The sequence below is a fragment of the Acanthopagrus latus genome, chromosome 13 (genome assembly GCF_904848185.1).
Source record: "Acanthopagrus latus isolate v.2019 chromosome 13, fAcaLat1.1, whole genome shotgun sequence".
Lineage (NCBI taxonomy): Eukaryota > Metazoa > Chordata > Actinopteri > Spariformes > Sparidae > Acanthopagrus > Acanthopagrus latus.
This window is the reverse complement of record NC_051051.1, coordinates 14,447,339-14,460,706: the sequence shown is the minus strand read 5'-3', so window position 1 is coordinate 14,460,706 and position 13,368 is coordinate 14,447,339. Positions and strand designations below refer to the sequence as shown.

Here is a 13,368-nt window from a genome sequence, read left to right as displayed (position 1 = left end):
TATTTGGTCATTATTTTCACAAAGTTTCTGCATATTTTGAGGAAGTTTCTCATCTTGGGGTGAACGGCACTATTTAGATGCTAAGTCATTATAAGAGACATTTTTTCATTATTTTTAGACACTAAGTCATTATTTTGAGAAAGATTATTTTCATTCTAAGAAACTCAGTCATCATTTTGTGATAAAAAGTCATTACATTGAGTATTCTAAATATAATGACTCACACAATCTTTTTTTTTTTCATCATGGTAGTGTAAACGGGTTTCCATATCATTTAGTGCCTAACTTATGATGTCCTATAATATTTAATTCTAACAGTATGAACTTGGAAAAAATCAGTCATGCAGTCATTGAAAGGAGGCTGCTGTTGAGAAACATCAGTACCTGAGAGTTTGGGACATTAATGATTTAATCACGTCTCAGCAATCTACCTTAATGTTTTCCTTGTATTCTCTCATACTTTTGGCGTTGACTGTTCGCTATAATCCAGTTTATAATGATGTGATGAGTTCAAGTGCCCAATTCAGGTCTAGATTTTGCCACAACGTTGATGATTTCTTTGTGTGTAATGCCTCAATTTATCTCACCTGTTTACGCCTGTTTTCAGCACCCCGTGCTCTTATATAAGTCATTCTGCGTACGGACTTCTCTATCTGTAGAGCAGATACCAAATCATCTAGCGATACAACCTTGTTATCGCGCACGCTTCCTTTCTGTATCTGTTTTAGCCCAGGACTCAGTAAGCAGCCATGTTTACGACTTTATTCGTTCGATTCATACGAAAACACAAAACTACTTTTGTTACTGGTGACTCGTGGAGCGTTCTCTTCTGTCTCAGGCCGACTGCTGTATGTCGAGACAGTGTTTCTCGATTGATGAAAAAAAACCATCTCATTTGAAAGCACAATCGCCCTCACGCCATATTAGAGAGAGGTTTAATGTGTTGTACTGGTACCAAACATATGTAGTGTTGAGTCAAGTTCCAGGTCTAAATGAAACCGGAACGCAACTTAAATCTTCAGAACAGAAGCCGTGCTGACTCGGAGAGAGGCCAGTATTAATTTAAAATCCGTATTCCTGGAATTCTGACACCTCACTGTAAGGAAAACATTGTTACAGCAGCCTGGATGAAGCACTGTATGAATAATCACACACTCAGGTCAGAGCTTGTGTGCCGATGTTGGGATTCTGCTGAAGTCATGCCTCCCAAAGATCTCGTCCGCAGTTCACGTCCTCACCCCATGTGACTTAATCAAATTAAATATAACGACCAGTCTCTACTGGAAACATCTTTTGCACTTTGTATCCCAGGCGGTTCATCCCTAAAAAGTTGAACTGATAGCAGGTATCTAATGGGACCAGGCCAAAGAATCATAACTGCAATTTGGATGAAATCCGTCTTACAGTCCTTGACTTGAGGCTGCTGTTGGGAAATGTCAACATCTCTCATCAGTGATATAATCCTGCAGTTTTGTCCGCCTCTAATATCCTCCATGGTTTCTCCCTTTTATTTCAAATGTCAATTTGATTCTCCACATCCATTCATCTTTGAATTACGTCTCGTGTCTTGCAGTGCCTCGATTAATCTCACCTGTTTACACGTGTGTTTAGTGTTCCTTCCTCTTATATAATTCCTGTTGTGTATTGCCTACTCTACTGCATCTGTAGGGCAGATACCAAATCATCCATAGATATGACTTTGCCATCATGGGAGCTTCCTTTCTGTATTTTTTTTTTTTTGCTGAATGAGGCTGTCCTCATATAACTTGATTCATTAAAACAACATTCAAAATTGTAATTGATAACATGTTTTTTTGATAATTAAAACAATTAGCAACTGTTGATATGCAGTATATACTTATTATGACCTTGGGGGCTGGAACTCCATTTATGATTTGTTTTCTCTCAAGAAAACGCCGAGATAAGATATGACCCACGGGGCTCAGCGAACGCAGGGCCGAGATTCTTTTGTACTTTGGCCACTGTCTTCAAAAATAAGTCAATAATGTTGTTGGCCTGGAGTCACTCACACCCATTAGAGAGGAGTGTGTGACCGTGCAATTATCAGCTGTGAGCACCTTTGTCCATACATCAACCCCTATGTGACAGATGAATACGACTCCCTGTAACTATAATGTCCTCAATGTCACTGTCTCTGACATCCTATCAGTTCTATCATGTGATTGCAGCTCTGCGGGGTATGAAACTGATCGGTCTGTTCTGATTATGATTAAAGACTGCCGATATAAGAGAATCTGCTCATCTTGATGTCCCTGTTAAGTGTATGAATACAGCTCTGCTCCACGACAGGTTCCAAGACCGGTTGGCCAGTCTTCTCCGGATTTGCACAATTGCATCCTGCCGACTGGTTTCAGCAGGCATAAGATGCCGAGAGGTGATCTGGGTGAAGGTGAGGAGTCATGTTCATTTTCTGTTTGTCAGCTTTTAGTTTTAAAGGTGATATTTTACCCAATATGTGTCTTTGGCATCCCATCATTGCTGTAATTTTTTTTTTCTTTTAGTCAGCATTTTTATCAGCCCAACACACACACACACACACACACATGCCTTGCCCAGTACATGATGAAATGACTGGGGCATTACCAGTCATTCAGGTTTTGTAATATCAGATGCCTGCCATCTCATATAAAAACAAGTTTGCCAAAGTTCCCAGACGGTCTTATCATTTGGGCACGATTCAAACCAAACCATTCACCTTTTCATGTGGAATTTAGACTTAAATAAAACAATTAATATTTACGTGTATTCATATTTACCGATCGTGTTTGAACTACAAACAGCGGGGGAGGAGGTTCTCAGATCTCAGTCATGCATCTGCACTTTTTACTTAAAAGTACAAAAGTATTGGCATTGAATTATCTTTAAGGTACCAAAAGTAAAAGTACACATCGTGCAAACGGGCAAATGTAATGTTATATTATGGGATTATGATTATTGGTGCATTCATAACAGTGTGCGTCGATAACAGTTTGCATTGCTAGACTTAATCTGCGAAGTAACTAAAAGTGAGGCCGGCAAATAATTGGAAGTGGAGTGGAAAGTACAGTGGTAGCCTAATTTCAACTGCAGCGGTGAGAAGCGACTGTGGCTCAGGGGTAGAGCCAGCGTAATGTTATCGGTAGGTCGCTGGTTCAATTTCCCTGGTCTGTGTGCACACCCCAGCACTCCTTTGGCAGTAACACTAGCTGCACGGCTAACGGAGCTAACAGGCTAACAAGTTCTACAGTCGTGGATGGATAAGCAGAATAGAGCATTATGGGCGTTATTTGCTTGCCATATGAATTCAACAAGTGGCTAATTCTCACACATTTCACCTTTAAAGATCTACAATGTATCTGCATTTTTTTTTCATGCTGTTTCACATGTGTAAAAAGTCTTTTTCTTGTCTCTTTTTTAGGCAGTTTCAGTACATTTAAAGGCAGATATTAAAGGAATAGTTCAGGATTTTGCGAAGTAAACGAATCGACATTCTTGTCAAGAGCTAAAATCGAAGATTAAGTTAGAGATTAAGATAAAGTCAATAAAAAAAGACAATTAAAAAAAAAAAAACAATAAGCAGCTTATTAAGTAAATATACTTAGTTGCTTTCCATCTCTGAAATGTGGAAATTTTCCTGTAGGTGCATATTACAGAAAGAAAAGACAGACAATTCAGGTGAGTGTTGTGTATAAGATTTTTATTTCACGTGTATAAGATACAGAATCCTGTAATTATTAGTGTTTCATGACAGTGTCTCCAAATGATGTTGTAACCCATATTCGACCTTTGACTCTGTTTCAGAAAGTGTCAGTTGTTGCACCAAATTGCAAAAAGTCCAGACAGATGCCGCCGCTGGGAGATTAAGTAAGGAAGGCTTGACTTGTGTCATGAGCGTACCCTCTGAACGATGTCCCACACAGCTCAGACATAAGCACTTCCACTGTGGCTGCTTTTCTGACTCAGCAGATGAATCCTACTTTATACAAACTGACGCAGCAGTGCGCAGAACCACAAACATTTTATTCATCTTAAATCAACAGGCCAGTTGAGAGCAAAGTCAGGCTCACAGAGACAATGAAAAGGTACGATTATCAGAGCACCAGAGCTTTACAAATAAATAGCATTCAAATCCGCTCCATCATCAGTCCGCTTTAGACAAAGTTCAGGTGTGTGTCTTTGTCCACTCCGTAGTTGCCTTTGTGCTCGTCGAACAGATTGCTGAGCTCGTCCATGTACCGCTGGTGGAGGGCATCAAGTTCCTCGGCCGTTGGCTTCTCGTTCCTCTCCACCCTAATCGGCCGGCCGACTGTGGAGAGGTGAAGAGGTGAAGGACAACACGCTCGCAGTCAGTGCACTTTATAATTTTCACTTTGGTCTGTTTGATTTTATTGGAGGTACAATCTCAAACATTATGACACAGTTGGCCAGCGTGCCAGCAGGTCTAAAAGCCGTGCGGCTTGTGTGAGTCAGTCACTGTTGCTGGCGATGCGCTGGTGATTGCATCAGACTGGGCCACATCTGACAAATCAGGCTGTATATCTCGCTGATATCAATCACGTCTACTGGAAGGCTCTTTACCAACTTAACGACACTAGAGGTGCCTGCCAAAACACATGAGCACTGACAACGTAGCTCAGGCTTTTTGCCTGCCGGACAAAGTCTGAAGCAGTGTATCCTTAATTTGACACCCTGCAGGTGATGTTTAAAGCCATTCGCATGATTCAAGCAACGTGCGGCAGGTTTACATGCTGCACGTACTGTGTGACCCCGAGAGTGGCAGGTGAACACAACTGTTTACTCACCGACTGTGCTGATGGGTTTTCTGTAAGGCATGAGGCCGAAGGAGTACTGGAAAATGCCACGCGCGTGGAAGAGAGGCAGGGAGATGCCCATGATGCTTTGCAGCCGTTCCTGTGTCCATCGGAGCCAGGTTCCTCTTGTGTTTTCCACCTGGTCAAACACCTCATTCTCCCCAAAGGAGAAGACTGGCACCAGATGAGCGCTGAAAAAGGGGAAAAAAAATATTTTAATGGAAAATGGTTGTTAATTGATTTCTTACTTACTGACCTTTTGTATACATCATTGTGTTTTATTCTAAGCTGATCTCATAACCAGCCACTGTGCTTTCCCAGGAAATCCCATGTGAGGGACTTGAATGAGCCTCTGTTTCAAGAGGCCACACTCGAGAAGCAAGAGATCTAAAATGAACACACTGACACAACCCTTTCAATAAGCCGTGAGACCTCTGAGAATCAGCCGCATTTCACGGCAAACTTTCCTCACTCCCCCAGGGATCTCTGCTCTCACCCATGCTCCATGGCCATTTTGATGAAACCTTTCTTCTTAGCCAAGAGCACATTGTAGGACCCAGGGCGGGCATCCAAGGCCTCCGGGGCCCCGCCGACTGCTATTACGACAGCGTTGCCACCGCCCCGCTTGCAGAGCGGATATTTGGCACTGTCTTTGTCTGAGGGAATCAGACCTGCAGTGATGAAACAGTAAAGAAGAAACAGTGGTCGAAATGGTACAAAAATCGAAGTCTATACTTTATCTGCATGCTCAGTAAGAAGTCCAGTAGGGAAACTGGTGGGTTTCAGATGTCTGTGGCCCACACCTGCACACATGATGTAGTCTCTGAAGAATGGCGCTCTGAACCAAAGGGGCAGCATGAGCAGGTAGCTGGTGAGGCCAGGGTACAGCTGCCTGAAGCCTGTAGCGTAGGTGCAGAAGTTCGCGAAGGCTCCCGCCACCAGCACGCCGTGCGGATGGAAGCCCATCACGTAGTTGTGCTTGGGGTCCAGGTCGGCTGTCTTCACGAGCTGGGGAGGGAAAGAAAGGAAGAGAAAAATGAAAGCGTTGATGTTGCTTCACTTCTGTGTCTGGATATGGGTCCATATATTGTCTGTACATCAATCTTGTACAATTTTGTATTTTTTTTTTTTTCACATGATCGGATTATTGATGGAGGACCAGCTCACTGCCTGCTCATTTATCAAAAATGCTGGTGGCCCAGCTGGCTGCAACCCAAACATGTGCCTGCATATCCCAGTTTCAACAGTGTCTTCGACCCTCTGAACCCTCTCTTCCCTCCCGTCCGTGACCTCTGCAAACTGACTGGAAAAAAACTGGAACCAACCTACTGTAAGATACACACTGCTACAATACATTAAGTGTGGAAAGTAACACTCATTTACTCAAGTACTGTGTGAAGGTATGATTTTAAGGTACTTTAACAAAGTCCTATGTTGCTTTAAACTGAACAGTTCCGATGGAATTAATGCATTTGACAAATATAGTTACTTATAGTTAATAAGATCTTTTAAGATTAAAGATTGAAATGTTTAATTTAAAACCGTTTAAATGCGACTATTTAAAAGCAGCATCTTGTTGTCGCTTCCATTTTTAGCACTTTTACCACCAGATTATTTCCTCTTTAAACATGACAGGCAGTTTTATTTAAATAACTTAGTGAGGCAGACAAAACAGCAAATATTTGCGCGGCAGAACTTTCTCGTTTCTTCCTTCGTCTTGCATCAGATTTATCTCTTGACGCTTCCAATACCACCCCACTGTGTGAAAGCAGTCAGGAGCTCCACCTCTACCCACTACAACGGTAAAATGCTTAAACAATGATGTACTGTCCTGACCGTCTAATAGTGTCGTATGATAATATCCATAACAGGGAGCCCGGTGCAGCACTACTAAAAAAAAACACACACACCGCTGTAGTGTGTGCAGAGTGATATGTGTTGTTTACTTTGGACCTGCCTCTGAGGTTCCCTTGTTCTTCTACTATGTCAATGTACATAGGCTACACTGAAACTCTTTACTTCTCATTTGTGTCACATAAAATTTGTGTTTATTCGTGGCACACAACAACAATTGTTCAAATTTTAAAAAAAGTGTACAACTTATTTAGCACATCTTAGCACATTATTGAGGTGATGGGACTCCTGGGCAGCACCTTAAAATCTACGGAAAAATTCAAAATGAATTTGAGTTTCAACATACATCTTCCGACGCGTGCGCTGCTGAAATCAGAGACAGAGATTTTCCCCGGGGGGGAAAAAAAAAATCTTTGGATGAAGACACAGTGGTGTTGAAATGTTAGTCTGCTAGTCTGCACAATGAAAGGTGGCAATCTAATGAACGATATGCACCGTGTAATAGAATCACACTCCAATTGTTTATCACTGGGCAGGAATCCTGAAGAGATGCTTTAACGTTTGCACTTATTGTGGACGATTTCTCGGTTTGGCAGGCGATTCCAGGGTTAACCCTTACATGTGCCACCGATCCTTGGAAACTGGGTAATATTTCTTTGTATTGTCGGAAGTCTTGGTCATCAACTGTACAAGAGCAGATAACATATCTCACCTTCGGATTGTTGTTTGCATGCCTCCACCGGCCCATGGTGGGTAGAGAGGAGATAGTGAGAGACCTTAAAGGTCACTGTCAAGAGTAAAGAGTCGCTTGTCATGTGTTTGCCCCCCCCCGACACACTGTTTGTAAAAGTGTGAGAGGTAAGCCATTATCATTATTTTGACTTTTTGTAGTTGTTTTCTTTTTTCTGCTTCTTTCTATCATCAAATAAAAGAGGCAATGTTCACCCAGCACTGATGCAGCACCTGGCACTTCCATTACACATTTTCTTGTAGCCGGTCACCTGTAGAATGTAAAACAGCAGGCCGCGACGTTGGACCAGTGTTGTTTTGTGTCCACTTTGTTTGTATTGCAGGTACCTGCGTCTGCTGGCCCCTAACTACCCGTTAATCATTGACCTGAGTTCCTCTAATCAGGGCCGAAGCTGCTCAAAAAACAAAAGATCTGTCCACTGGTGACCAATCACAGATTTGGTCGGCCGCCATCTGAGAGTCAGCTGTTTATTTCAGCGTGTATTTTGCCGGAGATCCAAATGCAGAACGTTTCATATTATCAAAAAAGAAAAAAAAAAATAAGAAAAACTCATGTAGAGAACACTGTTCAGCCTTGGGAGCAGTATGCGCTCTTTCAGTCCTTTATTCACATCCGAATTGGCATCGTCATCCTGACTAAATCTGTCGTGCCCTCTTAAAAACCAGGAGAGCGCGCATCAGCTGGTAAGTTCTGAGTGTGAGCCGATGATGGTGGAATTAGAAACGGCGGGGAAAAAACACACCAATGAAACTAATTCGGCTCTCTCGGGGACACTGCTTCTCTTTGCCCTTACATTGACGCTTTGTCTCAGACTTAACGTGGCGTACAGTCAGATGATACAGGAAGTGGCTGATTGGACTACATACCGTTATGTGAGAGATCACAGAAGAAGTTCCGATTCCTGGAAATGAGCGAACTTGTGTTTATCTTTGCAGGGGGAAAAAACAGTAGGACTAGTCTTGCTTTGTCTAATATGCCATCAGCCACAACATTAAGAGGACTTACAGGTGACTTAACGTGACTTAACACTCATCATCTCGCTACATTTAGACGTTCTGCACGGGAAACCCCGAATCCTGGCATTTCACACTGACACGAATCACCAACCCAAACCTGTTAACCCTCCGTGTGATGGCGGACTGCTGTACATTCAGACAGGATCTCCAACGAAAGACTGACGCAACAGCCAATTCCAAACTCCCACCTTGGTTGAATTAAAGCAGCAACAACACAGTCTGCAGTCTTGCCTCATGGTGTCGGCCGTACCTGCCATTTTTTCTAGCCTACCACTGGTGTCAGTATCACTGCTTTAATCACTGAAATACTCTCTACAAGTGTGATTATGACCACTTTTGCTCTTTTTATTGTTACTGTTATTATGACTTCTGTACCTGTCTTCTCCTGACATTTATTATTATGTGGTGCCGCTTTTATGGCGCTCACTGCTGTAACTACCTTATCTATCTTGGCTATAATTATTGTGATGATATTAGGCCATTCTTGTTTTTTGTTTTTTTTTCTTTCGCCCTCATGTTTTGAAGTTGTCTATACATCAATTTTTTAAACACGCATGAATAAAGTAGGATGACGCGGACAGTAGCAGCAGTAGCATTAATATTTCTGTGTGTAAATCAGTAACATCGCTGCATCATCTGCATTTCAAAATGGTGGTCTAATCTCCAAAGTGTTTTTTTTTATTATTATTTTGCTTTAGTCCCTGCTGTAAAATGAATATGGATGATGAGAATCTGATGAGCGCGGAGAGTTCAACCAAACAGCCTGATATAAAGAGTTTTGTGTATGTCACATTTTAGGCATGTCTGTATATATATATTTTATACAAACATCTATAACACATGCAGCGCCTCTCATAAAATAGATATCTACAAAATAAACAGGAATGTTTTTTTCTCAGGGGTTTTAGAGAATGTGTGCAGAGCTCTTTTTTAAAAGGCTGTCTGACTTGCGTTGTTGTTGTTGCACTCTGTTTTTATCAGTGCAGTCCAAAGTGCTCAGGGGCAAAGATGTACATCCATGTGGTGGATGTTGTCAACAGGCTTTCTGTTCTCCATGAATTCTTTCCGATGACGTTCATTTATTTTTCATGGGGTTGAGAGTGAAAATCCCAACGTCGAAACCCTGCTGCTAAATTGGGTGTAAATACTGGACTTTTCATTACTTTTCATTTTCAAGTGACATAAAATTAGTCATAAGGGATGCACTATTCATGCACGACCACAAGAGGGACACTGCAGGCTTCAAGAGAGACCCTTGTACTGAGCAGCCGGGTCCAGTTTATTGGCTGCCCCAAATGTTTGCAGTGTCACATTAAAAGAATGGCTAACCTGCCTGAATAGATGCTACAAATTTCTCTCCTCGCAAACAAATTCAACAATCCTACAAGGTGAGCTGCCTTTGTTTTGAACAAATCTGTACAGCAGTGATAGAAATCTGCATCCACCCCGGATCACTGGATAATGTGTGTCAGTGTAATTAGTAGCCAGCCTCTGGCAGACTCTTCATCTTCATTTGATTTCTATGATTTCTCCTCGTTCTCGAGGCTGCGATGCATGTTTTTCAGCGTGCTGCTGAAGGTTCTGGTTTCATGGTTTAAAGTCATGACTGTAACAAACTTGTTGTTCATTTTCGCTTTGAATAACAGCCTTCTGTTCCTCCACTACAAATGCCTTTGAACACTAAAATATCTTTGCTTTGCAGCAGCATGTGGTGAGAATCTGTGAATAATGACTAGACGGGCAACGCTTTGGTACAAAATTAAAGGAATAGTCTGACATTTTCAGAAATGCACTAAGGCCCTGTTCAGACCTGATAGCAACATTATCAAAATGTGTTCTGAGTGATTCGATCACACAAGTGGACAGCTCTCCCTACAGGTGTGAACAACCATAGTACGAACAAACCATTAAACTGGTAACTGCAACACGCCCAGACTCCCTTACATAGTTATTGCATGAGGTGAAACTTAAAACTTCATAAGTCATTCGAGCCCTCTCATAAATTTAACGTGAAATGCAATACATTAAGTTGTTCTTTTCCATGTACAAAGCTACCACCACATTTACATTAAGGTAAACATGTCAAATTTCGCAAATACAGTAAACGGTAAATAATATATCCTCCTTTTTTGATAGATAGCAGCTACTGCGCTCAGAATTTAGCCTGAAAAATGTTTCTGTTTTTTCAACAACACTGTGTCTATTTGTCCCATTGAAACTTGTGTTTATTTGCATATAGTGTGGGGATGTGAAATGAGTCTTATCCGCTGGTGATGGTTACCTTAGCTTACCATAAAGACCTGAAGCTCTGCTTCTTAACCTCGTCCTGCCTCCAAAGTTTGGACACAATATACATTTTCTCCACACAAAACCAAAGTGGAAAAACAAGAAGGGATTTATGTGACTATTCCTCCACCAAAGGCAGTGACTTCCTGGAGATGTCTCATCACTAGGCGACTTTTGGTCCTTGTGCTACGCACAGCTAACTGTCTCCTAGCTTCAGCTTCATATCTATCAGATTGATGGTAATGGCATCAATCTACTCAATTGCAAGAAAGCAAATAATGGATTAAACGTATGACTGAAATGTTTATGTGGGGAGGTTACGTGTGCATATACAGTGCCTGACTATAGGGAACACAGTGACGTCGTCCATCAGTGGTCTGTTTACTGCCAGGACAGAGATAAGGCCCACTGCCTGTATGTAGCTGGAGATCCGAGATTAGATTAAATGACCCGGCTGAGCGAGATGTTCTGATGTCTAAATCCCACCGCACCTTCCGTGGACTCTAGGTCTGCTTAATGCCACTGATGTGAATATTAAATATACATATAATGATTAAGATGCAGGTCATGGACAACAAATTTCTAAAGGCTGTCTCCTCACCTTGATGGGGAAGTAATCCCTCATGTGTTCCCAAACTTTGAGGCCACACAAGAAGGGCACCCTGCGGCCTCCACGCGACGGAGTGTCGTAGTCAACGAACCACCAGACGGCGTACAGCACACTGATCAGCCAGAAGCGAGTGAACAGCAGGTAAAAGAACAGGACAATGCAGGTGGGTGCTGAGGATGGACAGAATTCCCACAGTGAGCAGCAATGTAAACAGTCGCGTAACCATCCTTTCTGGTGTGGCAGAACAAATGAAAAACGCATCACATACAGCTGCTGCTGACATCTTTGGTGGTTCTGGTGGTTACTGATAACAGCCATGATGTGTGGGAATGTCTGATGAAAATATTATATTTCACCATGAATTATTTAAGCCCCGCGACCCTGCAGAGGATTAAGCGGCGTACATATAATGTGTACAGATGATGGATGGATGGAATTATTTAAGCCAAACCCAATCTATACATTTAATGAAAAAAATCACCCCCTCCAGGTGATGAATTGGACACCAGTGATGAAATCAACTAGAAGCATCTGTGTTCAAAGTGTTCTGTCTCAGCTTGAGTTGGGAGGTTGAGATGGGCATTCTTGCATATGTGACTGCTGCCTGTATGATGAAACTGGTTTCACTCCTGATTAATTCACTCCGATTCAAAAGAACAGACAGTAAAGCAGTGATTACCAACCAGCGGTTCCCAGGGATAATGTGGACTTAAGTAGAAAAAAAAATCTAAATTTGAAATGTATCTAGAGGTAGATGACAAATGTGACAGATGTTTGAACCCACAAGGTCATCTGAGTCATATTTCTTGCCTCTGCCCAGAATTCTATCATTTTTGGACTGGTGATTGTAATACAATGCCAATTACTTCTAAACCCCCATCCATTGATTGCTATCTGTGGGATGTCAGAGTCAGATTGATTAATGAATACTTTGCCAAAGGAAAGATTAGTTTCAGCAGCCACATGTTGCTCAATCCCCCATCTGTTTTACAGTGGCTCAAAGATAATGTACCATTTCTCAAACTTGAGAAAAATGTAAGAAACCTTAAATAAACAAATAAATATAAATAGCAGATCTCTCTAAATCCTAGACACTGCAGTTTTAAGTGCCTTTAACTGTGTTCATAGGATGAATTGTTACCCATGGTTATGGTGCCCATAATTGCATTCTATTTTCATCGGATTTTGTGAGATATTTGGTGTGAGACTGTGTGATTGGTCTCACTGTTTTTGCTGCCAAAGTCGGGTTAATTGGTGTGAGATTGATGTATATTGTCAAAGTCATCAATAGATAATGAACTGACGACACAGGCCACACCTCCCAGCCACTCTTGTAACTCCTGTAACCCATGCTTGTGATTGAGACTCAAGTGTTTTTGGGCCTAAACCTAACCAGATCTTAACAACAGCACTGTCAGATTATAAATCACAATGAGTTCATTGGGTTTTGTGAGGTAACCTTCTTGTATTGAACACGTACTGTAAAAGTAATGGAGAAATGGTTGAAAGCTTATCTTGTCTTTTTTGTCTCCCTCTTCTGGTTATCTAGCAGCTATGTCAATTATAACACCAGTTCTCTGCCTTTCACCTTCACTTATACTTAGAGCAAAATCAGCTTGGCCAACATGTTTGCAAACCCCACTGTGAAAAAACAAAGACTAACTATAGATGTGACGTGTTTTAACATTACCATCCCACTGATACTACATCATCTCCAGATGTTTCCAGTGGACTCATACACAAACATGCACACTCACCCAGAGCGAGGAAGGAGAAGACCCACTGCAGCACGACGGCCGTCTGCAGCCTCCGGTGCATGGGCAAATCCAGCGGGGCGAAATCAATCTTCATGTTTCCCACCAGAGAAAGAGAGACTAAGCGAGGAGCTGCAGCCGGTGGCAAGAAGGAGAGCGAGTGAAGCGGGTCCAAAGTCTGCCCTTCTCACCTCTTCACCATCACCTCCCATTGACAGTCTTATCAGACAGTCAGTGCAGGGCCGGATTTGTCAATCCATATCTAACATATCTGACCTTTGACCCT

The 13,368-nt window shown here is 42.0% G+C and overlaps 1 protein-coding gene across 1 annotated transcript; it reads right to left on the bottom strand.

Annotated features, from left to right (window-relative positions):
* Positions 1-3,676: 3,676 nt before the first annotated feature.
* Positions 3,677-13,309, bottom strand: mogat2 (monoacylglycerol O-acyltransferase 2). Its single transcript, XM_037120671.1, has 6 exons — positions 13,086-13,309; positions 11,320-11,498; positions 5,615-5,819; positions 5,308-5,482; positions 4,803-5,002; positions 3,677-4,306 (listed from the first exon to the last, which is right to left on the bottom strand). Exons 1-6 carry the CDS (start codon positions 13,177-13,179, stop codon positions 4,152-4,154), a joined length of 1,008 nt encoding a protein of 335 aa, XP_036976566.1. The 5' UTR covers positions 13,180-13,309; the 3' UTR covers positions 3,677-4,151.
* Between the last annotated feature and the right edge of the window lie 59 nt (positions 13,310-13,368).

Bases quoted from the DNA above. Each gene is read 5' to 3' on its own strand.
- mogat2 (XM_037120671.1), bottom strand. From the start codon at position 13,179: ATGAAGATTGATTTCGCCCCGCTGGATTTGCCCATGCACCGGAGGCTG. The intron at 5,820-11,319 runs GTGAGGAGACAG...TTCCCTCCCCAG, and splicing joins GGGATTACTTCCCCATCAAG to CTCGTGAAGACAGCCGACCT. The intron at 4,307-4,802 runs GTGAGTAAACAG...ACCTCTCCACAG, and splicing joins AAAACCCATCAGCACAGTCG to TCGGCCGGCCGATTAGGGTG.